This window comes from Drosophila biarmipes, chromosome 3R (genome assembly GCF_025231255.1).
Source record: "Drosophila biarmipes strain raj3 chromosome 3R, RU_DBia_V1.1, whole genome shotgun sequence".
Taxonomy (NCBI): domain Eukaryota; kingdom Metazoa; phylum Arthropoda; class Insecta; order Diptera; family Drosophilidae; genus Drosophila; species Drosophila biarmipes.
Window position 1 is genome coordinate 6,678,542 of NC_066616.1, and position 24,763 is coordinate 6,703,304.

General features: G+C 41.1%; 3 protein-coding genes across 4 annotated transcripts; 2 read left to right on the top strand and 1 right to left on the bottom strand.

Annotated features, from left to right (window-relative positions):
• Nucleotides 1-1,640: 1,640 nt before the first annotated feature.
• Nucleotides 1,641-4,300, top strand: LOC108027143 (esterase B1). Its single transcript, XM_017098364.3, has 3 exons — nucleotides 1,641-1,793; nucleotides 1,917-2,383; nucleotides 2,911-4,300. Exons 1-3 carry the CDS (start codon nucleotides 1,747-1,749, stop codon nucleotides 4,095-4,097), a joined length of 1,701 nt encoding a protein of 566 aa, XP_016953853.1. The 5' UTR covers nucleotides 1,641-1,746; the 3' UTR covers nucleotides 4,098-4,300.
• Nucleotides 4,301-4,946: 646 nt separating this feature from the next.
• Nucleotides 4,947-8,442, bottom strand: LOC108027145 (esterase B1). Of its 2 annotated transcripts, none has more exons than XM_017098365.3 (3): nucleotides 8,115-8,442; nucleotides 6,907-7,373; nucleotides 4,947-6,194 (listed from the first exon to the last, which is right to left on the bottom strand). In XM_017098365.3, the coding sequence occupies exons 1-3, from the start codon at nucleotides 8,159-8,161 to the stop codon at nucleotides 5,011-5,013; spliced, it is 1,698 nt and encodes a 565-aa protein (XP_016953854.1). In that variant the 5' UTR covers nucleotides 8,162-8,442; the 3' UTR covers nucleotides 4,947-5,010. The 2 variants fall into 2 exon arrangements, with proteins under 2 accessions (XP_016953854.1, XP_050744515.1); XM_050888558.1 differs by lacking the exon at nucleotides 8,115-8,442 and adding an exon at nucleotides 7,507-7,627.
• A 2,990-nt stretch (nucleotides 8,443-11,432) lies between these two features.
• On the top strand, nucleotides 11,433-12,697 carry LOC108027150 (uncharacterized). The gene is made up of 2 exons (XM_017098372.1): nucleotides 11,433-11,544; nucleotides 12,645-12,697. The coding sequence occupies exons 1-2, from the start codon at nucleotides 11,433-11,435 to the stop codon at nucleotides 12,695-12,697; spliced, it is 165 nt and encodes a 54-aa protein (XP_016953861.1).
• The last annotated feature ends 12,066 nt before the right edge of the window (nucleotides 12,698-24,763 follow it).

Sequence of the window (24,763 nt, forward strand, 5' to 3'; positions counted from 1 at the left end):
ATATTTATGTTGAATGAAGTTAAATTCAAAATGACAATAAATTGAAATCTAATATGTGGAACTAGCGAGTAGCGTTCTAGGAATTCAATATAACCAGTAATTTTAATTTAAATATGAAATATTTTAAAGAAAATAAGCTTAATAAGCAATACTTATATGCTTCAAAAGTATTTTAAGAACATACATGTGAACGAAAAATATTATAAATTATATATTATATTAATATTATTATAAATCAGACCCTTTTTTTTCAGTGTATTAATTTGAGCCGTTATCAATGCGAAAAATAGTGCTTCGAAGAACTCGTAAAAATGTATTGGGATAGTACATTCAAGTGCGCTGTCGGCAATGTTCCTGATTGAAGTGAACGAAGGTAAGCATTTGTGATCAGCCGCTCAGTAACCTCTGGTAGAACCAATAGTCCAGTAAACGGCTTTGACAAAGTTCTTTGCATTTCACCACTTCGAAGTTAATGAGACCAGAAATAGAAAAACAACAAGAACGATACAAGGAAATAATGGAAGTGCAAGTGGGATGGTACAGGTGGCTCAAAATTGGTGCTCATTGAGTATACTGTAATCAAAACCGGGGTCCAAAAGTACAGGGCCAAGGTCAGGCTCTTGAAATCGACACCTTCGGACCTGGCGTGCTCCTACTGGTTATCATCATCTTCCCTTATCGCTATCGCCCGAGACAGTCATTCTCCGTAATCCCCGATTTCTCTCAATCTGTTCCACAGGTTGGTGGGCCACAAGTTTCAACAGTACCGCCTGTCCACGGGTCACACTGTGATATTCGACACCCAATATGGACAGGTTAAAGGCCTTCAAAGAAAGACGGTCTACGACGAGGAAACGTACCTAGCCTTTGAGGGCATTCCTTATGCCAAGCCGCCAGGGGATAACCTCAGACTAGGGCTCATCAGCCCTTTTAATATATTTTATTTCATTTCCTTTGGGATTCCTCAGCTTAAAGGACCCTTTTATAAAGTAATATCCACATAGCTTAAGAAGTCATCGATGGAACTTCAAACCATTGAGAGGATGGTGGGACGTCTTTTGCCGCAGTTGGAAATCCGAGCTTTCCCGAATGGGGAACTGTGGCGTCCCGTTCGGGGAAAGAAGACGGCGTAGAGATGTGTTTCAACATCAGTCATCAGCTTGAAGTGAAATCGGAGGCCGATTCGCTGGCAGTGTGGGATTCTTTGTACTCTAAGGAAAACCTTTTCTAGGCCACAAATAGTTAACTATACGGTATTTGTAGATTTATGTAGGCATCATATAAATATATTTTGTTCATTTAAAAAATTGGTTTTTTTTATAGAATACAAAGACTCTTGTCCATACGTTTATATACCCCTGACAAAAATGGGCACTTCTATAAACTCGGGGTCAATAAAGTATCATTTAAATGTTTAAAGTAATAATTAAAAATATTGTTGCGTCAAAAAAAATTAAAACATTGATTAACTGAAAACAGTTATATTATTATTATCCACACAAATACAAAATTTTTTTCAATGAAACAATATTTGTGAAATGTTGTACTGGTAATGCCGCCTTACCGTAGCTGTGCGAGATCTCGAAGAGATTATTGGCTTCCTCAAGTGCTGTCGGCGTCTCTCCTGGTATAAGGTGCCGCTGCCAAATATCTGCGATCAGTCTCACGGGAAACGTCGTTCGAGCTAATAGTTCCACCTTTAGCAACCTTGCATAGAACCAAAGCATTCCAAGTACCGACCAAGTTATGGAAGTGCAAGTGGGATGGCCAAAGTTGCTCAAGATGGGGGCCCAGTGAGTACATTAGTGCAGGGCCCAGGTCTTTCTTCGGGAATCGTTACTTTCGGACCTGGCAAGGCCCTTTCCAAACCGCTTATCGCAAGCTGTTTCAAGCAAGTTTCAAAATATCTCCCACAGGTTAGTGGGGCACAAGGTTCTGCAGTACCGCCTGTCCACAGGTCACACTGTGATTTTGGACACCAAGTACGGACAGGTTCGAGGGCTTCAAAGAAAGACGGTCTACGATAAGGAACTTTACTTCGCCTTTGAGGGCATTCCGTATGCCAAGCCGCCGGTGGGTGACCTCAGATTCAGGGCTCCTCAGCCCCCGGAGCCCTGGCAAGGAGTGCTCAACTGTACCACCAACCGATCCAAGCCCCTGCAGAGAAATATGCTTTTGGGGATCGTGGAAGGCAGCGAGGATTGCCTGCACCTAAATGTGTATGTCAAAAGCCTGAAGTCAGAGAAACCCCTGCCCGTGATCGTGTGGATCTGCGGAGGGGGTTTTCAGAAGGGCGAGGCCTCCAGGGATGTTTACAGCCCCGACTACTTCATGAAGCAGCAGGTGGTGTTCGTCTCCATCAACTACAGGTTGGCCGCACTGGGTAAGTGTTAAAGCTAACACCTATTAGTAAGGGAAGAGTGAGTTCGAAAATATCGAGTTTGGGCATATCGAACTAACTACATTTGGTTTGCGTTTAAAAAGATCAAATGCATTTCTTATTAGACTCCTAACCGCGGATGTGTTTGTATACAAGCAATATAGGGAAGCGACAAAACGAATACTGAACTGATAAGAATCATCTTTATCAACATAAGTATGTGGCGACCGAGTCGCTACAATCGTTTTGTCTAAAGAACTTTGGATGCTAACCGCGGCCTTATCAGTTTTTGTTTGTTGTTTAAAACAATGCGATAGTAAAACAAAATCATTCCGACCAGTTCCAACAAACATTAACATTAATACTACAACTAAAATGAATGGATTACCGCAAAAAATAAAATCAATCAATAATTACTAAACACCCATAAATATATTTTAGTGCCTATTTATCTATTAGTTTAATAGTTAATATTAGGTAATGTTTTAAGTTTTGTTATCTCTAATTAATGCTGAATTTTTCGTGATTAGGTTTCCTCAGCCTCAAGGACCCAAAGTTGGATGTTCCTGGAAACGCGGGCCTCAAGGACCAAGTGATGGCCCTGCGCTGGATCAGCCAGAACATATCCCACTTCAACGGCGACCCCAACAATATCACAGTGATGGGGGAAAGTGCGGGCTCGGCTTCCGTTCACGTGATGATGACCACGGAGCAAACGCGTGGTCTGTTCCACAAAGCCATCTTGCAATCCGGATGTGCTCTTAGCGAATGGGCTGAAAGTCCGGATCACAATTGGGCATTCCGGCTGGCTCAGAATTTGGGCTATAAAGGCCCCGATGAGGATGCAGGTATATTATGTTTTCTGAGCGGGACTCCCGCTCGTAAGATAGCGGCTATTGACCAGGACGTTATCACCCAGGATGAAGTTCGGAATTTCCTACTTTTCGCCTTTGGACCGGTGGTGGAGCCTTATGAGACCGACCACTGTGTGGTGCCTAGAAGACACAGGGAGATGTTGTCCGAAGCCTGGGGCAACGAGATACCTGTTATTATGGGCGGAAACTCATTTGAGGGTTTGTTTTCCTACCAAGTGCTAAGAAATGATCCTTGGGGACTGAAGAACTTCCACAACATCCTGCCCAGGGAGGTGAGGGAAGCTATCTGTCTGGAGGAACAGGATCAACTTGTTCGTCGCTTGAAGAAACTTTACTTTAAGAACGAAATGCAGGACTCAATGGAGGTGTTTGAGGCCCTAAACATATTTTCCCATCGCCAGATTTGGCACGATCTGCATCGCTTGGTTCTCGCCCGTCACACTTATGCTTCCAGATCGCCCACCTATCTTTACCGTTTCGACTTCGACTCCCCGCACTTTAATCAATTCCGGCGATTGGTTTGCGGAGATCACATTCGCGGAGTGGCCCACGCCGATGAACTGTCGTACCTCTTTTACAACATCATAGCCTCAAAGCTGGAGAAATCATCGAAGGAGTACCAAACCATAGAGAGGATGGTGGGTATGTGGACATCGTTTGCCTCCAGCGGGAATCCCAACTGTCCGGAACTGGGAACTGCCAAGTGGGAGCCCGTCCAGCTGAAAGACAACGGAGTAGAAAGGTGCTTTAACATCAGCTATGACTTCGAAATGCGAGAACTACCAGAAGCGGAGTTCCTGGCAGTCTGGGACACTTTCTATCCCAGGGAGGCCCTCTTCTAGTCCAGGAATCTAAATATCATATATGAGAACGTGCATGTATGATGGATAGTTAGAATATTTTAAATTTTTTAAGTTTTTGAAAATGTATTTAAAATAAATTAATTCATTCCATTTCTTATTTTACAAAAGAGAATTCTGAATTTACGAATATTGTGTATTTACTATAAATGTCAATTGCCAAATATATATATATAGAAACGAGAGATTAGGACATTTTGTAAATAAAATTGCTCAGCCCTTATCTTGTAAAAGGTTGCCCTGTTGGAAATTTGTACAGAGTATTAATCACGTTACAAAATAAAACCTTTTGCTATTCGGCTGCAAATTATTTTCAAAGTTTTACTTTGACTAAAAATAATATTAGCTAGCTTAGTACCAGTGGAACTTTATCTCTCTTTAGACACAAAACACCGTCGTGCCAAGGGTCAATGTTAGGGTCACTTGATGGGCCGAACAACGGCTAACTATTTTCGGAATGCCAAAGTAATCACCAAAACGGTTTTATTTAGCTAGTTTGAGCTTCGTAGGTTTGTATCTTGATATGTAATGAGGCCTACATGAAAACTATGCCAAATTAAATTTGCTAATGATACACTTGCAGAGGGTATAAAGATTTCAGTCAGAAGTTTGCAACGCAGTGAAGAAGACGTTTTCGACCTCATAAAGTATATATATTCTTGATCAGCATCACTAGACGAGTCGATCTAGCCATGTCCCTCTGTCCGTCAGTCTGACTGAAACCCTTACACACTCTGCAAGGGTATACAAATAGTGTACTTAATTTTCCTGGATATTTAATCAAAAGTTTCCAATTGGCCTTAACAACCCAAAAAAGATTTTAATTTCAACTTTTCTATTTTCCTGAGTGGCTTAATGGAGGTGCGTTTTATTTACAAATTATACAAATTCCCATCTAGTAAAGGTCGCGTTTGTCGTAAAGTCTGTCCCAAATCCGATTCTGCCTTGACTCCGGCAGCACAATAAACTCCAGTTGCTTTCCGATGTTGAGACACATCTGCGGACGCTCCTCATCCAGGGCTTCCCAGGTGGTCGGACTGATCTGCGGACAATTGGGATTATCGTTCCGGGCGAATGCCACCCACATGCCCACCATTCTCTGGATTGTTTGGTACTCCATCGAGGACTTCTCCACCTTGTTGGCCAAAATGTGGTAGAACAGGTAGGAAACGTCATCGGCGTGGCTGACTCCGCGAACGTGCTTCCCGCACATCACCTGCCGGAAGTGATTGAAGTGGGGCGAATCTACGTCGAAGCGGTACAGGTAGGTGGGCGTGGTGGGGGCGTGGCTGAGACGGGCCAGAACAGTGCGGTGGATGCCGTGCCAAAAATGCTTTACGGACAGTATTTGGAGGCACTCATTGAACTCCATGCGCCCGCGAGTTGCGTCCTCGAAAGTATCCACCTTAAACTGGCGCAGCAGATCCTTCAGCTGAGATGGGGAACTCTTTTCCCTGATCTCTCGCGGAATCAGGGCTTCGAAGGCACTCAACATGTGCTCCTCGTCGAGCAGGGTGGCCTGGTAGGAAAATAGGCCCTCGAAGGAGTTCCCTCCCAGGATCAGAGGCAGGTCGTTGCCCCAAGCTGCAGGCAGCATCTCCTTATGAGAACGGGGTAAAATGCAGTCCCTGGTTATATACGGTTCCACCACGGGCGTGAAGGGAAACAGCACGTAATTCCGTCTCTCTTTCTGGGATACAAGGGTGAATACGTGGGCGGCCATTTCGGAGGCTGGGGCCTTTTGTAGGAACCGGAGCACCTCCTTCTCGTTCTCACTGCCCGAGTAGCCCAGTTGACAGGCCAGGCGGTACGCCCAGCGTCCACTCGGCTCATTGGCCCACTCGCAGAACATGGACCCCGACTGCATGATGGCCTTGTGGAAGAGTCCTCGGGTTTGCTCCGTGGTCATCATCACGTGAACGGAGGCTGCCCCCGCACTCTCGCCCATCAGGGTTATGTTCTGGGGGTCTCCGTTGAACTGGGCTATGTTCTGGCTGATCCAGCGAAGGGCCATCACCTGGTCCTTGAGGCCAGCGTTGCCGGGCACATCCAGATCCCGATCGGAGAAGCTGAGAAAGCCTGGAAAACATAAAATATAATATACTAAAATATAATCATATGATAAACTTATTGAATTGTGTCTTCGTTTCGTGTGCCGAGATAGGCTTAAAGTTACAGAATCAAAATAAGTTGTGTTAGTCCGAGAAACAAGGTAAGCAAAGTAATACTTTCAAAAGGCTAAAAAAAAATACAATTTTCCAATGTTTTCTAATTTGTTGTAGTTTTGTAATCAACATTAATGTAATTGATCGTTAAGGTATAAGTAATTACAGGTGAATCTTGTTGCCTGTCAAATTAAAATACAGATATAACGTAAGTAATTAGATTAATGATTTTAAGCCTGGGAGTAGTTGCAATTAAGTTGCGCGCTCTGTAAATTAATTCCGCCTGAAATTGAGATTGCATGACATACAAATTGCAACGTTCAATTTTAATGGTATAGACTCCCCTAAAGGAGGTGGGGTTAGTTTCTAAAGTTTTACACAAATTCGTATACCACAAGAAGCGAAATGCCCTTCTGTTGTAGCATTAAATACAAAGTAAAAACATTTATCTTCAATCAACCATTTTCCACATAGCAATAAGTAAGTTCAGACTGAACCTTTAGCCACACTGAAACCTTCACCCATTATCCAACGCATCGCGTCCGATATCACGCGATACAGACTCTAAATACGTATATTATTCATGGGAAACAAAATACGGCTGGATGTGAGTTTCAACCACTTACCCAATGCACCCACTCTGTAGTTAAATGTGACAACCACTACGTCGTGCTGCATGAAGTAGTCCGGACTGTAGAAATCTCGACCAGCTTCCCCGATCGTGAATCCGCCGCCATATATCCACACAATCACGGGCAGCGGTTTGTCCGACTTGAGCCGCTTGGAGTACACGTTTAGGTACAGGCAATCCTCGCTGCCCTCGATGATGCTGAGGACGAAGTGCTTCTGCATGGGCTTGGCCCTCGGATAGGTGCAGTCCCTGACCCCCAGCCAGGGGCGGGGTGGCTGGGGGGCCCGAAACCGCAGTTCCCCCACCGGCGGCTGTGCAAAGGGGATTCCCTCGAAGGCGAAGTACATTTCCTCATCGTAGAGCGTTCTGCGGCGGAGTCCGCGCACCTGGCCGTCCCTCGTGCAGACCACCTTCGTCTGCTTTGTGCCCAGGCGGTACTGGACGATCTTGTGGCCAATGAGCCTGTGGAAAGGCGATGACGTTTTGGGATTATTATGACTTTCTTCAATATATTACTACTTATCAGGCAGGAAGATTTTATCGCAGAGTGTTTTAAGACTAAGTTTTTTATTATGTTCCTGATAGTTATGCTTACTTAACATTCTTCTGGTTGTCATGGTTCTTTCGGTATGCCAGGGGCTAATGAGAGAGAGCGACATGATTGAGTCTAATAATAAGCTTTTCTTATCTTGTCGGTGTGGGAGCGGAACCATCAATTGAATACAGTAAATACCCCCTCAGAAAGAATACATTTTTATTTAAATTTTAGAGTTGTAATCAAAAGAATGTTTACAAAAAAAAATCAATTTTTCGGGTGCAGAATATCACAAAAATGTTCATATAAGCACCTTCAACCCAACGTTTGTTTTTATACTGCCAAAATATAGAGATATTACACATTTCGTCCTATGTTAAACTAAACAGATTTTAAAAACGACTATATAACCGCATGTAAAAAAGTATTCAACAATTTAAATTACAAAACGGATGTATTTCTGGAAGTGTTCGAAATGTTCAGCACTGGCAAACCCTAATCTACAGTCGAACGGCGAACTATATGTGATTATTTCGCTGCTCAATAACCCTTATCAGTTGAGGGCAACTTGGTATTCACTGACATGCTTCACTCTAATCCAGTAAATCTGAATGGTAAACCGCGATAATATAAGCCTCTTCGTACAGCTTTCAGCGTACTTGACCTACTTGGTGCCCATTTTCAGCAGGTCGCCCACTCCCACTCGGACCTCCATGGATTTTCACTTCTACTATTTGGGAGTAATGCCAATGGTCGGGTAGAACGGTTGATCCGCGGCGGTGAACGATAGGGACGGTGGCACTTCCGCAGGCCGCGATCGACGAGGAACAACTGAAGCGAGCGGCGAGAACCGCCCGACTTGATCTATCAGTTCGACCGCCAGTCAGACCCACAGCAGCCTCAGTTCAGATGGGTCTTTAATCACGCACGCCGCTTATCGTACTACGAGAAGTTGTCGCTGCACGAAACAGAACTGCCAGAACTTGGAAGCGAGTATCACGACTGATAAGCGGAGAGGGCTACTCACCCGGACAGCTGTTTCGAGTGTTCCGTGCAATTGCTTTTTGATGAGTACCCCGCTTGCTCCCGTAATTGCTATAATGTCGGACCATATGTCGACGCTGAGCGATTTAAGAGATGCCTCACTCCATTAACGACCGGGGTTATAGATCAAGCAATTGCGACAGCAATGGGTTTCGTCGTAAGCTACGCAAAAAATATGTACTATATCATTTTTGAGCCATCATGATAGCACTTAAATTAAAGCTGCGCGCGCAGCTAACATGAACTGCTTTTACTGCTTTTACTGCTTTCATCATTCGCTCGCTGTTAACATTAACGCAGCAGTAACATTCTGACGTTCTTCTGTTATTAAGTACTTTGAATGATTAAAAACTTTTAAAGATTTTAGTGCACATTCTTTTTTTCAGAATTTTTTAAAAGTTATCTGTTTACCGCATACATGGGAAAAATAGTTTTCTCTCCGTAATTTAAAAAATTTAGGAATATAAATTCCTAAAAAATACCAGAGAAGGTTATAATTTTGTAATAGAGTGTTGTCGAAAGGTAGGTTTCGCATGACCTGGTCATACTGACAGTCTCATAATTTAAGTGATATTGATTTTAACAGTCGCCAATTGGTGGGAGTAAAGTAACATATCGCCATTTAAAGTTTTCATTCAACATAGTCCATCTTAAAAAAGTCAACTACTCTAGTTACACAGAAATTCATATTAGAAATTATTTGTTAGCGTTGGTTCTCGAGTAATTGGCATCTTTGGAATTTCAACAATAATGTTTGTGTGGTTTTCAGTTTCTTGCTTGCCAAAAGAATGCAAGCTCATATTTCTTGTTTATTACTTAAAAATTCAAAGACTTAAAATCAAACTTTCCTCACACAATATCAAACAACTACACCTCCTCATTACATTCTCGGCTAAATAAATTCAGTCCCTAACCTTTTCTCCGGAGTAAGAAGAATGTTACCGACTAAAAAATTTCATAAGTTAACTTTTTACAATTATCCTGGATTGTTGTGAACTTTGTCTCCTTTTTTACATTTCCAATCAATACAAAACATTTTGAGTGCGAGAAAATTCGAAAAGGCGATTAACAAGTGATTTGCAAATAAAGTTCTCAAACTTTTCGCGTAGGAGCTAAAAGCCATAAAATTTGCATATGCATTCAAAGTTTTTATTTAATAAAAGAGAGGAAATTCTGTGAGCACACCATATAAAAGTTTATTTACGCGTAAACGGTTTTGATTAATAAGGAGGCCCCGAAAAACGAAAGGCAACGGTCGGCGTCAACTAATTAAAAAATTGTCATAAATCCCAAGAGTTTAACCCATTTACAGTCGACTGGCCTGCTGAGAAATGGCCAAGAAAGGGATTGCTCTTATACTCGTAACTTGAGCAGCTACTTAATTACACTTGCGCGCACTTTAATTTCCAGTTAAAAAATGCTTACCGAAAATCGCAAGCGACGGCTAAGAAATGTTGATTTTTTCGCATCCCAGGAGCCGAAGAAGGGATGCCAAGTCAAGACGAGCCGAAACATTGTAAATTATAGGCTTAAGCCGAGGGATGTGGAAAGGAGTGGGAAGTCAGGATCCGCGGGTTGGTTGCATGGCGGGCTTATTAAGTTATACAGAGGCCTTCGGTTGGGGGCAGAAGCGGGCTGTGGTCTTAAATTTCCAGCATTCTAATCTCGATTTAAGCCAGTGCGAGCAGCTCCGACGGTATCAAGTGAATTCAATGTCAAAAGGGTTAATTGAAAGTGCCGCAGCAGCTGTCAGCCCAAAAGGGAAAGTGGGAACAACTGGATGAGGGGCTTTTCCTGAGTCACCTCCCTCGGGCACACATGGCGAATATGCAGTAGTCATAAAATCAAAGTCCATAAAACGATACCGACCCACCGCAGTGCATAAAAATATTTGTCTTGGGTCCGGCTGGAAAGTTTCATGTCTTGGGTCCACTTATGCCCTTTTCCTGAAGTTCTTATTGCACCCATTGGGATTTTTTATTCACTTCGGTAACCAAACTATTTTGAATACGAATTGAAGACAATTTTCTATGCGCCAAAAATTATGCGTGCTTCTAAGGGCATGTGGATATAAAGTGGTTGGTGTCAGGGGTTCTTTTGTGGTACATTTCTAGAAAAGTTCATTTTGCCACCTCCCTGATGTTGATTTTGGTAATATTTTATCGTTGATGTTGATTTTGGTATTATTCCTTGAAACGGTTTAGAAAGGTCGAAGCAATTTAATTAAATACGATATTTAAGAAAAAATCAAAGCCCTAAAAAACAATTGAAAACCTTATCAAGCCCAAAAGAAAAGGGTAAATGAAGTACAAGCGACTGAAATTAAAATCAGAAAGGTTTATTTAGAAAATGGAAACCGTTTGGCATTCAACCTTGCCATTTTTCACAAAGTAATTTGGTTAAAAAAGCAAAATGAGTAATTATTAAACTGTCGCCGTGGGCCGAGATTGGGTTAAGCAAAGGGAAGCTCCTGGAAGGCAAAGGTAAGGGAAGTTTAAACGTACTTTTCCTGTTCTAGCGAAAAAGGTGCCAACCATAAAGTTAACTTTCCATCTTTCTCTGAGTTTACTTTTTTGGGTACCCGGAAAAAGCGGAGAAAAAGAAATAAATTAACTTTTGAGGGCGGGAAGCTGTGTTTCTTAGGTGGAAGGACTCGGCAAGTGCTCGGTCCCCATCAATGGCTAAATAATGGACTGCTCGTCTTATTATTAACTGAATGCTTTTTGATCTTGCTAACGCAAATTACAAGCTACACCGCCCCGCCTCCTCCGCTCGCCCGCTGTTCAACCGACAATGAAACATTATCCCGGCGCTGGTCCTGGTGTTATATATAACACTTTCAAATTGATAAGGACGGGGCGTGGAAGGCGTCGACTCCATCGTCATTTGCCAAGTTGCCACTGTCATTGTCTGGTGGCATTTGTAATTCACTTTGATTAAATATGCAAGGATGCTGGGCTCTCTCGCAGGACGCCGCTGGACGAGGACCGCATTCAAATGCCGCAGCAATGCAACGGCAGGCGAGGGACCCGAAATCCAACAATCCACCATCTCCAACACTTGGCGGAATTTCGTAGATTTAGGGGTGAGACTTACACACGAAATATGTAGACTGACGAGAAAGGCATTCAAAAAAAATACAATATATACGCTTTTCAAAGCTTTAAACTGCAGTTTTTACTCAAGAATCATAACAACTATCAAAAGGCTTTGATGTTTTAAAATAAAATAATTTTTTTTACTATGATTCAAGTTCCTATTTTCTTAAACATATTTATTTGCACTTCATTCTAGTTTAATTTAATTTCCTAATTTACTTATTTAAAAAGTTACAAATAATGAGACATCTAGAATTTCCAAAAGTTTCATTTCCATTTCTCAATGCAATTTTGAAAAATTTCGCTGAGTGCGTCGTGCCGCTTCTTAGTCAAGTCGCCAAGAAAGCGCAAAACAAGTTTGTGAATTTCGGCAACGGCGTGTCCTCTGACAGGATATAAAACAATCAGTGCAAGCTAGCGGAAACGGAAGTGCTGCCCCACCCCCGCTGCGGCCCGCCCCTGTGCCATTGTGTTGTGTGAAATCGTCTAAATTGTGGGCGTGGCAGGCTCCGTCTCTATGTGGGCTTGTGTGTGGCCCCTGTGAAATGTAGTCCAAAGTTGTTTTGTGGCCGCTGCCGCTCCAAGAGATGACTAACCAAAGAGTTGGCCGAGAAACCGGGTGGGATATGAATCGTTGGTGGGGCCACTCCCCGCCTTTGACTATTGTCTATTTTTGCGTCTTCTCTCTGCTTCTGATTGCATTCGCTGGAAATTTTCAGCTGGGTTTATTAATGGGTTAAATTGAAATTTCACGCTTTGCTGGCTTCGGATCTCGTTGTCAGGGCTTGGAATAGGTCAGGTCGGCATCGGCCACGTCCTCGGTCTCGGTCCTTGAGGGCATCCTTGAAACGAATGCATATTTATAGTAATGCGGGTCAGGTTAACCCAACCGAGAGATTATTTCGAAAGGATAATCGAATTCAAGAGAAAGCCTCAGTAAAGGTAAGGAAACATTGTGTTTTTTAGCAAGAATGGCTTACCATCCTTACATCATACGCGGTCAAAAGAAAATGTTTCATTTTTCCCCTTTTTAACACACTTGTATGGGGTTATTTTGTTTTCTACCACGTAACATTAATTTAAAGCTGTATTTCGAGAATTTAATTTAATTATCGTATTGGCTAACTTTTTTATGTCTTGACTTGCTGGCCAGGACACCCATTTTGGGCCATCTCAAGCTGGAACTCGTGAATGTTGGCTCCTGAATTTTAAGGAACATACTTCAAGAGAAAGTTGTCATTGGCGTGGCTGAATTCAGGCACACGCATAGATTGAATGACGAACTTTTACTTTTCAGCTGTCCCGTACAGAATCCTGGGAACTCAGGACCAACAATGGGCCCTGAATATTTTTCGGCTGCTCCTTCCTCACGATGTCAGCTGTCAGGACTTGGTGCGTTGTTTTCCTTGTCCTCGTTGGGGCGTTTGCGAGGGGCTCTGAAAATGCAAGAAAACCAAACAGTTTTGTGGCATTTTCTTGCAGTTGCCCATCCCCTGGCCACTTCCTCTGGCCGACTCTTTCCAAACCCCATCGCCTGTCTCTCTCGCTTTCTGGTCAATGCTCGTCGTTGTCGTCATCGTCTCGTTTTGGTGGTTTATAAATGGAATGGCATAGTGTGCTACGGACTGCTGGCGGCGGAGGTCATCCTTTGTTCCTGTTGCTGACATCGTTGTCCTTCACTGCTGATTCGGCAGCTCGAAAGAGACGGCTGCTCTGCGTGGGAGGGGGACGGGCAGACGACTGGGCCTGGGGCTCTTTCTCACAATGATAAACTGCTGCGCTGGTGGCTTCGGCTCATGGACGTTTGGGACTATTTTGCTGGCCCACAAGAAGAGGAACCCTCCAACGTGTTCGGTTCATTATACCCTGGCACAGAGTATTCAGATAACTTGCCAGTTCCAAAAATCCATATAAGCTTATTTTATGGCTTTTGTTGGTTTTCAGAATATAAAAATAGTTATAAATAGTTCAAAATTAATAAAAAAAATTGAATATTATATTCTAAAATGATTAGTTGGTTCTATCACGCTGACTTTTAAAAACCTATTTTCCTTATAAGATTTCAATTTGCGCTCTAAATTTATATTTTACGATATCAGGACATGCGATTTTTGTTCATTTTACCATGGCACAGGTTGTTTCAGATTTTTTTAACCTCAGCTTTCCAATTTGAGTTGTTTTATATACAAAAGTAAAATAAGTTTCTAAGTGATTGCCATTTAATTCTTTAGTTCTCCCCATGCTATGCAATAGTTTGCAATTGCTTTGGTTAATTTTTACTTATACTTCCTTCCTTGACACATTTTTAAATCATTATCATATTAAGGTGAAATAAATAAGTTTAAAAATCGATTATATCGATGGTCAAACAAATTAGCAAGCACCATCTGAAAATTTATGATATATTTCAAAAATAAAATAATATATTGTGATATAATTCTGCTGGCTTATTCGAGCTTTCACTTTTAAGGTAACACTGCATTTATACAAAATTAAAGGAGCGATAAAAATTGACTCTCTGTAATGGAATAAATTAGATTAGGATTTCAGTGGTGCTGTTTCGACTTTAAAAAATGGTCAAGTTGCAGAAGCGCAAGAATAGTATGCCATCTTTAAAATAATCTGATATGCAGAATTGTTTTTACCATAATTTTTTAAAGGCTTATAGGTATTTCATAGTAGCAACGTGTATAAATAATAAATAAAAATTATGAAAATTAAATTAATAATAGTATTTTACAAACAGATTTAGAGGACGACCAAAAAGTTCAACAAGAAAAAACCCTGAAAAAAGGTGTATAAGAGGTTTAGACTCTTTTATTTAGAACCGAAAAGTTTTCGGCTTAGGGCAAAAAACATTGACAGTATCCATTTTTCAGAATTTTATATACAATTTAGGCCTTCCGTGTAGGCGTGGGGCTTTTAAATAAATACAACCATAATACAATGTTCTTTGGTACATCATGATTTCCCATTTTAATCATACGACACATGGACCGACAAAATAAGGGTATTGGCAGACATGCCTTCTCTCCCGCTTTACTTATGCAGTTAGTCATTAGTTGCCTGCGGTTGTGGTTGCTTTATATTGATGACTCTAGTGGGGCTCGGGCCATTTGCTTTGTGGGATAAGTCACGAGTTGCAGCCGGAAATACGGCCCCACCTCTTCGGGCCTTCGCCTTAAAATTTACACCCTCAAACAATTGCAAAGTCATTTGCAATTTGAGAAATTACTTGCCTGACATCGTCGAGGCTCTCTCTTAATATTTAATGTTGTCAGTCTAGCAAATGTTTCCCCTTCCGTTCTCTATCAAGAGGACATTTTCATTTCCATCGTCCGCTGCTTTTCTGATTTCTTTTGGCATATGAAAAATCACGAACTCAATTTAAAAGATAAAAACTGCTAAGAACGTGTGTAATACCTTTCACACCAAATTTCTCCGTCAGATTCGATGAATAAATAAGCTTGATTTGCATTTGTAATGCTTCGTACCAAGTCTAAACGAATGCAATTATATGTGGTTTCACTCGCTTACCAAAGTGAAATATTGTTGGCAAAAATCATTAAAATTGCGGAAATCTTTTTATTTTAAATTATTAATCATTATTTTAACATTTTGTCTCGTTAAAACCTGTATTTATTTTTTTGCAAATTTTTATCTGTAAATGTCATTGACTTATAGTCCACTTTGGGCTAACAATTCTTCCCCCAGTGTACTCCTCTCTTCTGAAGACAGCGCTAATTAGCAACAACATAATGTGCTTAGGTGTGGCGACACTGGCCGCAGAACCGCACTCATTACATTGTCGCACCCAGTGGCCCTCCCCCCAGTTCGTGCCCCATATACCCCGATCTCCGGAGCGGAGCCATAAATACTGTGTGCAGCAGAGTCGGCGGCCCTGTCTCCTGTAGCTGTACTGTTCCGGAGCCGTACCTCCCTGACATTTTGCTAATTTAAATTTATTGGAACGAAATTTGTGCGGCGCAGTTGCAGCGAAGGCGGCGGGCAGGGCCGGAGGGCAGGGCGGGCCGCATCTTCTTCGTCTGCATGCGAAATTTATGACATTCGCCTGCATTGACACTGGCAGCTTCGAAATATGGAGCCAACTACATCGGCCATTTTTATTTTTGGCCCGAAAGAAGGGGACGGGCGAGCCCATTTGGGTATGCAAATGTTGCGGCTTGCCAGTGCTTGTTTTGCCAATTTAAATATTGGGTCCCACTCTTGGGCATATCCACAGGGTTATTATTCGGAATCAGTTCCCAAAAACAGCATCCACTTCTAACAGTGCGAGAATAGAAAGGAGTAAGCAAAAAGCTGAGGAAATGAATAGTGTCATTCATAAGATACAGCAGTCACAAAAGTTCTTTTTAAGGAAGGAGTGCTTGGAATTTGCATTGACTAACATGAGAAATGGCAAACATTTAAGTTAAGTTCAGTTAAGCATTACGTTTAGTTGATAAACTGCGTTTTCAAAGTCAACATGCACAGTATAGATAAACATTTAAGTTAAAAATATATCATACATATCAAACATATCATAGTTTAAAGATTGTTTATGATAATGATTGATTCTAGCTACAGAAATAGTTTAAAGGTAAAAAAACATCTGTCCTATGTAAAAATTAAAAAGACATAGAATTTGTAGTGACGATTTACCACATTTACAGTGATCAAGTATTTTCTAAAGTATTTTTCGTCCTTAGCCAATTTCCTATTGTCGACCACTGTTGTTATAATCCCACATCTAACACACATTTCTAACATTTTTTAGCACATTTTTGTTTGCATAATTTATAATGTAATTAAAGCGATTGGTGTTTGTTGTTCTGCCCACGGGCGAGGGGGACTCTAAACACATTTTCGGTTTTTGTTGTAGTTCTGTGGTCGTTAGTCATGCACCGGGCTTGTTCATACGGGGATTCAGCCGAAAAAATCCTGGCATAGAGAAATTTTAATTGAAATTATAATAGCCTCATTATGCAAATTTCTTTTTTGTAGCTTATTTTTCACCCTGTTGTCCCACACACAAAAATAAACACAAAACAGGCACCAGAAAATCCAAAATGTCGCTTTCTCATCGCTCCCTTGTTTTTGTTTATTTTCTATTTGTGTTAATAACATTTTTTGTCCCCGCTGCGTTTGCCGAATGTTTGTTTTGTTGCCAGGCAATTTTATTGTATGGCGGGAATTTCTCATTTTATACACTTTATTATTCAGCATTTATTTGTTGTTTTCTGTTTGCCGTCGCTTTGTAATTTCCAATTTCGGAGGCTGTAATTGTATTTGTTTGACGATTTGCAGAAGGGTAACTCTGCTGCAGTTCTATATTGGGGGATAAGGAACCAGCATTATTCAATGAATATTTTATTGCATTCTCATTAAAATTTAATTTCCAAAAATTCGTTTCAATTCGAAATAGATTGCTCTCATGTCGTGACGTTTTGGAATGATTGATTATTTCGTATTTGATGTAGTAAAATTGTGATTTTTGGCGGCTATGGGTTGAAGAATATACGCTGAAATATCGCACTACATAATCTGAACCGTATGTATATTAAAGCCTAAATTAGTCCTGCAAACTTAACGAATAGAAATGAGGCATGCAACCAAATAATAATTGCAAATTATAAATTCGTGTGTGGGTCTGGAACACGATTTGGTTCGGTTCCATTAACAGCTAAGCAACTCCAATTTGCTACCTTCTGCCGTGGGGAAGTCCCCATTTGAACGGGCCCCCAAACAGAGCTGCACTCATTTACAAAAGGCATAAATAATGCAAACCAAAACAAATTTTTAACGGCACAGTTTCGCACAACTGAGTGCGCACAAATGGGGGAAATCCACCTGTTCGGGCCGGATTTTCGCCACCCCTACTATTTTACCTGGGCGTGGGTCAACGACCCATTTGCCTCGAATGCGTGGAACGTGTGAGTATTACCATTTAATAGCATTAACTTGAAATATGTAAAAACAAACCCAACTGAATAATGGAGGACCAGCTCGGGTGGAAATTCGCCGGTCCTGAGGAAGGGTATCCCATTTCTGTCACAGGTTATGACGCATTTAGAAAACCATTTTCAGATTATATTAGATTTTATAGATATATGACATAGTGTTAGGGGCCAGGTGTCAGTTACTTCGAACTTTACACCATTCATTATTATATATTGTTATATTAATTATATCAGAGGTTTGCCTGACAATGGAAAAACGCATCATGGCCTTGTCATAAAACCAAAAGGTTTGAAAACTCCCAGACATTTGTATGCATTTTTACGAAAACAAAGTTTAATAGAACCCGTCTTTCATCCAAAAGTTCATTTCAAAGTCGCTTTGAGCCGACATAAAACGCTTTCTGCCTTTCGCGGACGCTTGATAGTCCAGACCGGGCAATTTCATAAATATAACCAAAAGGCCATCAGCGCGAACGATCCATGGAAGCGCAGCCAATGAAATGAAGCCCCAACCCAATCCTTTATACTGGATGCTCCGCAGCCGAAATGTGCAATGGGGCGTTGTGTATTGCATAAATATTTAGTCGGGCGATGCATTAAAATTAATGCAAAAGAAGCAAAGCGAACCGGACTCGTAAACTGTCCTGCATTCTGCGATGCCAATCCTTAAAGACGACTAAACAGGGATGCAGTCCGCCCACCAGTGGCCATTAAATGGAAGCTCTCTTCGTTTCCATTTCCTATCCCACCGCAAACATGTTCAAATGTCACATTAAAAACGGTTGCTTCTGCTTTTGCATTAATTAAAACTGCGATCGATCGATATGTTTGCTCGCTCGGGGGCTGGGATTATAACATTTCTGTAAAATGCAGGAATTGACAGAAAAATAATAACAATTGGCAGGCGCGAGTGTGTGTGCACAACAGATATTCCCCGAAACATAACAATGCACAAATTGCACCCACACGCACTCGCTGGCATTTCGGTTCAAGTTATATTTTATATTGGGTGGGAGGCTCCCGATTATGACTCTACTGGGAGCTGCGGCCATAACCGCAGTAATGGATACCAGAGTCAATGAAAATTAATTGTTGTTTTAATGATTCATTTCCAGATGCATACTTTTTTGTTAATTGAAAAATGCATTAAGCTTAGTGCTCTCAGCGCCGAAAATTGCGGGCTTAAATCGCAATTTAAAGATTTGAGGCAGGCGTAGCATTAATCGTGCCATCGATAAATATAAATCACTTTCAATGTGGGTCACGGCAATTGTAATTAACAATTTATTACAATATTTCGCAGTATCGGATGCGGGATTATCCTTAATTTTCATATGATATTATTGAATACATAATACCCTATATCAGCTTCATCGGCCAAATAATTCCATTGTTTGCGTTGCAACAGCAAATTCTAATGAAGTCGTTAAAAAAACTGTTTGTAAAACCCACATAATTGATTATATTAAATTAACATTGAACAAACACGGCAAAGTAAATAATTCCAGTAGCGGCAGCCGGAATCTAATTCGATTTGTTCAATCAACCGAAAACCTAATGAAAAACTAAGATAAAACACATAATTAAATGGCAAACAAAGGCGTCAAAAAACCCTCGAGTGAAACCAATATTAATATTTGCACAGCACATGTTTGTTTTGTCGGTGTATTCTTTGTCCCTTAACCATATTCCGAAGGAAACAGGCTTAGAAAGCTCCAACTGCTCCTCTTAGTCTCATTAAATCCTTTTTTATTGCATCAGCAGACTTATCTTTCGGTTTTCTTAGGCTAAGCTGTTCAATGCAATGCAAGAGGACTTAAAATTCAACCGGGTGATATCAATAGAAGTGAATATATCACATTTTTTAAATTTTTACATTGCCATAAAGGAGAAAAAATAATAATACATTTTTTTAATTATCTTCCTTTCCGGAAGAACATAAGTAAAATAAACATTTTTGTTCACACAATTCTTTAAAATCCGTCCGCATCGAAAGACCTTGCCGAAAAGTCAATTTGACTGGGTGGAACGTTTCCTTGTCCGAATTTTACTTGTCACCCAACTGAAATCCATTTAGTAGCTGCAGATTTAAATGCGAATTCAATGTCCATCGAAAAGTGTCAAATCCCTTTGTAGCAACCACTGGCCACGTGCTAATAGCACCAGCTGCCGTCGAGGACCTCCTACGGTTCAGCTGGATGGACAGTCTAGGGTCCTTGGGTGGTGTTTTCTTAAGACTCTCAGCTCTGCTACTGTGAATGCGGATTGCACCTGCATAGTGTTGCTCATACGCCATGTGGTCCGGCCACCTCAATGTCGGAAGGACGGAGGATTATTTCCTTTTCGGAGCCAGAGCCGGAGTTTGTTAGTGAAATTACCCAATAAAGTTTTACAATCCCCTTTAAACTTGTTACTTTTTTATGGTCACTTTGGCCTCCTTAAGGGTGCTTTCGGAACAACATGTTGTCCTAAAATTAATTTTATTACTGGTAGGACATCAGTCAATTCTGAAATAAAATTTAGATTATCCAAATTAAAGTGTGATTTTGAATAATAAATATTAAGCTTTTGTTGAATGATGCAAGTTGGTAATGAAAATAGACGTCTGTTTGCAGGTAATTAATAAAGATAATTCTTATGCATACCATGTTACCCTTAATGATTAAAAAAAGTACACAAATTAGATCTAGGGCTCTCAGTATCCCCGACCTTTTTATTTTATATTTTCTATTATTTATTAATTTTTTTACTAAGGGACCTAATTTTGAGTCTCTGGAGGGGTTTCACCAAATCTCATGCTCTGCGAAGGCAGGCAAACGTAAAGAACATGGTTTGATTTTTCAATTAATTTGCAATGACTTTCACTTTCAATGGGTTGAACATCTTACGCTTCGTTGAGTTAGCGCCTCCGCCTTTGAGCTGAAATGGTTTATTTGTGCTTTTCACTCAAAAAGAAAATTACTTAAAGGGAGGGAACATTTTTTAGTTAATTGAAGTGTGCCTGGCTCTGAATTTGTCTGAAATGTGTGCAGTGCCAAAATGCTTATTAGTTTTTTACCGATGATTCCATCCCATCCTAATACAGTCCAAGGAATGGGTGTACTTTCGAAATGAATTTACCTTCAGTTAGTTACAATTATCAAACTTTTCTTAACTTAACTTCAGATACAAAAGAAGGGTAAGGCTCGGATATTCTGTCCTATCAGTTGTTTTTTCCTGCTGGAAATATTTATGAAAGAAGTTGCCAGCTGCCTAGGTTGCCTGCATTCGCTTTCCTGGCTGGGTTTATTGTTAAAGCACAGACAAAAATATTTTTTGTCGGTCAGTGATTTGTTTTAATTTAAATCTTGCAAATTTGATGTTGTATAAACCAAATCGGACCATTTTTTTGATAATCAATAAAGTTGTTTAATAATGAAACATTATATGTGCGAAACATGTTCCTACCAAAATATAATTGGATTTGCTGGAATCATTTTCTCTAATAATAAAATGATTAATATGATAATTTTATTTTTGGTTGCGATGTACTTGTGACTGATTAGGAGTTAAGTAAAGCTGTATCGAGTCAAATCCTACTCTTTTTTTTCTCTGTGCGCGATGACTTGCTCACCGTTGCCGTTGCCATTAATTACCAAACTCATCCAAAGTAATTCTATGGGAAAATTAGTTTAAGCGGGCGTGGCAGCCGCCTTCGGATGATTCAGAGCTGTCAGAGTGTGGATTGCTGTTGGTGGCGCTGCCACTGCAATTATTATGCAATTACTGAGGGATGGCAGGGCGAGGGCCGAGGGGGCTGAGTATGTAGGCCGACATCGTTTTTCTATTGGCTCTCGGAGGGATAACTACATAAAACTGTTACCTAAGCAACCTGCTGCACAAAGTTGTGCCCTCAGCCCCGAACAGGAAGGCAATTTGGCGGTGGCAAAGCGTTTCTGCCCCATCTCCAAGAGCCCCTCTCGTTTCGGCCTTTTGTCTTCTTTACGCGTCGTCGGTGGCTGTGTAATATTTTGCTTTCTTTTGCCGCCATCCGACTGCTCGTTTTGTGGGGCCGCTGCATGGAGGAAAAGCTCATAAAACTTTTTCAATTTCACTTTAATTTCTCCGGCATTCTGCGCTGTCTTCATCACCATCGCATCGCCATCTTTTCGCCGGCGCTTTTTCTAGCAACAAAGGCATTTGGCGAATAGGCCTCTTCTTTAGTTGTGTAAAAATTCAATTATATGCATTACCTTTCATATAGCCCATCCACACATACATAAAAACACTCAAAGAAAACTTTAAGTAAATGAAGTGAGGGGGTTCCTAAAAGGTAATGATAGGGGTTTAAAATGTCTTCAAGGATTACATGTTAGTTCCAAATATTTGAGACCCATTTTGAATGAAATCTACCATTGTTTAGCAAACAGCTTTTCTTCTCTGTGAAGAGTAACCTATTTTTCCCTGAGTGTAGGCATTATGGCCAGGGAGAAGGTTGGATGAATTTGTTTCTCGCCTTCGCCGTCTAATGACAATCAAATTAGCAGCATTTTCCCTGGCGCCAAAAAGTTTTTCCATTAAACGTGCTATTTTTTCTTCTTCTACTTATTTTTTAAACTTGCCTCAATAAATTGATTGGACAAAGTTACGCTGCGTTTGGCTAAAAGCAATTTTTATGTTTTATTGTCGTCAAGCTTGGAGCGATTGCCAACTTGAACTGCACTTGGTCAGATAAACTTATCCGTTGCCCCCTGCCTTCTCCCTGTTTCCCCGTGTTCATCCCAATGTTTACCTCTAATTGAAGTTTCTTGTTACCGGTTTAATTTCGTGTTCATAATCTTATGCAGAACACACGATTAAGTTTAGAACAGGTTGCGGGGGAAGTGAGCAGAAGTGGGCGGTGGCGAGATCTACTTACCGGCGCCGTGTTTTAGTTGTACACTATGGCTCGTAGTCGTAGGTCATCACCTGATAAGGACTTCTTATGCTGAATGACTTTAATGTCTTTGTATGTATATATCACTTACACTGTGTATTAATACAGGTTAATTTCTTCTTTGATTTGCATACTTTTAAATGTGTTACTAAACTGGGTTGGCCATCCAAATTTCTTGCAGTTATTGAACGCACTGTAGATGCTAGGCTGGTTCTGGCTTTGCGGCTGGGCGGAGCCCACGCACTCCGTACACACAGAGTGCATGGCCAACACGGCGGTGTAATATTAATTAGGGGCTTTAAGGACCTCCGAAATCGAAGGGACTTAGCTCTATCCTCTGATGTACAAACGCCCCTTAGTCACGCTCCACACTCAACCCCCTGCCGACGCATATTCCCAAGACGCCGAGCGGATATTTCCATTCGATAATTTATAATTTTTCAATCTTAACCAATTTGATGCCGTGGTCGTGACCCAACTTGCAAACACTTCTTAACGCCCCCTTACTTTCCCCCTACTTTCAGTCAGTCATGGCCTAATAAAAAGTAAAAGTAAAGGGAGCTCGATTGAGGGAGAAAGGTGAACAGTTGGCGGTGTCACCGCATCATAAACATGAATAATTGCGATGCTTAACGGGCGTTGAAAGCTCAGGAGACCTCATGGAGAATGAGTTTCCCTTCTTCTTTATTTAGTATGTGTCTTGCGTTTGTCACACCCCTCAATCGAAAAAATGTGTATCAATTAGTTCCGCGTTTACGATAAATTATTAAAGGTTTGGAAAAGTCTTACGAAAGTAGGTAAGAATATGACGAGATGCAATACCTAGTTAGATCACTATCAGTTCTTTAATCTTTAATACTGTGCTGGAGTGCGATCAAATTGCTCTATAAAATAATACTTTTATGTTATCCCATATCGTTTTTAAATTATTATTCTTTTTTTATTGTCTAATTGATTTTTTTTATCAATTCGTGTTTTTAGTGCTGATTTAAATACCAGGTATCCTGAGGTCGAGTCCCGAACCATAGTATTTGTTTTTGCTCAGTGTGCGTTCGTGCGCAAGTTCGAAGTTGCCACAACTAAAGGACGGGCAGGATGTTGGGGCATACATGAAAAGTAGCTTAACATTAGACAGGACGACATACGACACTTGTCGGGCAGTTGGTGCCCTCCGATGCCGCTCCCTGCAGCCGGAGCCATCATTGACAGCCACCGAGTGTGACCCTCGAGCGGGCGGAGGTGGATCGGGCGGGATAGTGATATAGATAGATAGATGGATAGGAGGGCTGACCTAGTCTTCACTTTGCACTCTCCTTATTTCAGAGCTGCATCGGGTGTAAGCTCCTTCAGAGCTGGCTGCTCGTCCCCTCATTGCTGCATTTCTGATTCGATTTGATTTGGCTGAATGGATAGATTATGGTTCCCCCACATATACAGTGTGTACGTGTTAGCGGAATCTGGGTTAGTTGGAGATTGTATCGGATAAGTGTGCGCTGCGATATGAACCGTGGACCGAAAAATTCGCAGCTGTATTATTGCCAGCCCTCCGTGCCACGCAAATGAGATTTGACGAGTCTATCACCGTAATCTCGCGTGAATGGGTGAGAGTTTTCCCTCCAGATAAACCACTCCGTGTGCACCTAATTAAGTTTCGAGCTCACAATCGCCTAAGCCAATTGAGCGGATCTTCGCCTGACTAATTAGCGGCTTTGGCGGTCTCGGGTCTGCTGAAATGTTATTCATAGCTGCTGCCAATTGGATTTGTGTTCATCTGCCTGGCGAAGGAGAGTGCAAAGTTTTCACTCAACAATGACAAAAAGACAATGGCCAAACTTTTTTTTTTCTTTTTTTTATGGCACGGAAAGTGTAACGAAACTAGAGCAAGATATTGGTCAAACAACTAATAAAACTTTCTGTGGCGTTCAAAAAGCGCACAGCACTGAATCCAGTTTCTACCTGGCAGCTAAAAACGACATGGCCAGCTTAAGCTGAAAAAACGCATGCTGTATAAATATTTTAAAAGTTGAAAAATGCAACTGTACGACCGGAGCGGAAAGAACAAATATAAATGGCAAGGCAAACTGAAAAATAATACAAACTAATTGCCGGCCAAATAAAGTTTACCAACGAAAAACTGTTATAATGTGAATAACATTTTTTGCTTAGCTACTTTTCTTCGATTTCGTTTAAACTTTTCCAACAGCTTCTGGAAAAAACGTAACGAACTTTCCGCAAATTGTGCGGATTTTTTTGTCCGCCGACCAATTTCTGTCCAGCAATTCCGAACTCAATTTTGGTTA

Excerpts from the sequence above, each read along its gene's own strand:
- LOC108027143 (XM_017098364.3), top strand. The coding sequence starts at position 1,747 with ATGGAAGTGCAAGTGGGATGGCCAAAGTTGCTCAAGATGGGGGCCCA. Across the intron at positions 1,794-1,916 it reads TTGCTCAAGATGGGGGCCCA|GTTAGTGGGGCACAAGGTTC; the intron begins GTGAGTACATTA and ends TATCTCCCACAG. Across the intron at positions 2,384-2,910 it reads CTACAGGTTGGCCGCACTGG|GTTTCCTCAGCCTCAAGGAC; the intron begins GTAAGTGTTAAA and ends TTTCGTGATTAG.
- LOC108027145 (XM_017098365.3), bottom strand. The coding sequence starts at position 8,161 with ATGGAGGTCCGAGTGGGAGTGGGCGACCTGCTGAAAATGGGCACCAA. Across the intron at positions 7,374-8,114 it reads CTGCTGAAAATGGGCACCAA|GCTCATTGGCCACAAGATCG; the intron begins GTAGGTCAAGTA and ends GCCTTTCCACAG. Across the intron at positions 6,195-6,906 it reads CTACAGAGTGGGTGCATTGG|GCTTTCTCAGCTTCTCCGAT; the intron begins GTAAGTGGTTGA and ends TATGTTTTCCAG.
- LOC108027150 (XM_017098372.1), top strand. The coding sequence starts at position 11,433 with ATGCAAGGATGCTGGGCTCTCTCGCAGGACGCCGCTGGACGAGGACCG. Across the intron at positions 11,545-12,644 it reads ATCCAACAATCCACCATCTC|GTTTTCTACCACGTAACATT; the intron begins CAACACTTGGCG and ends TGGGGTTATTTT.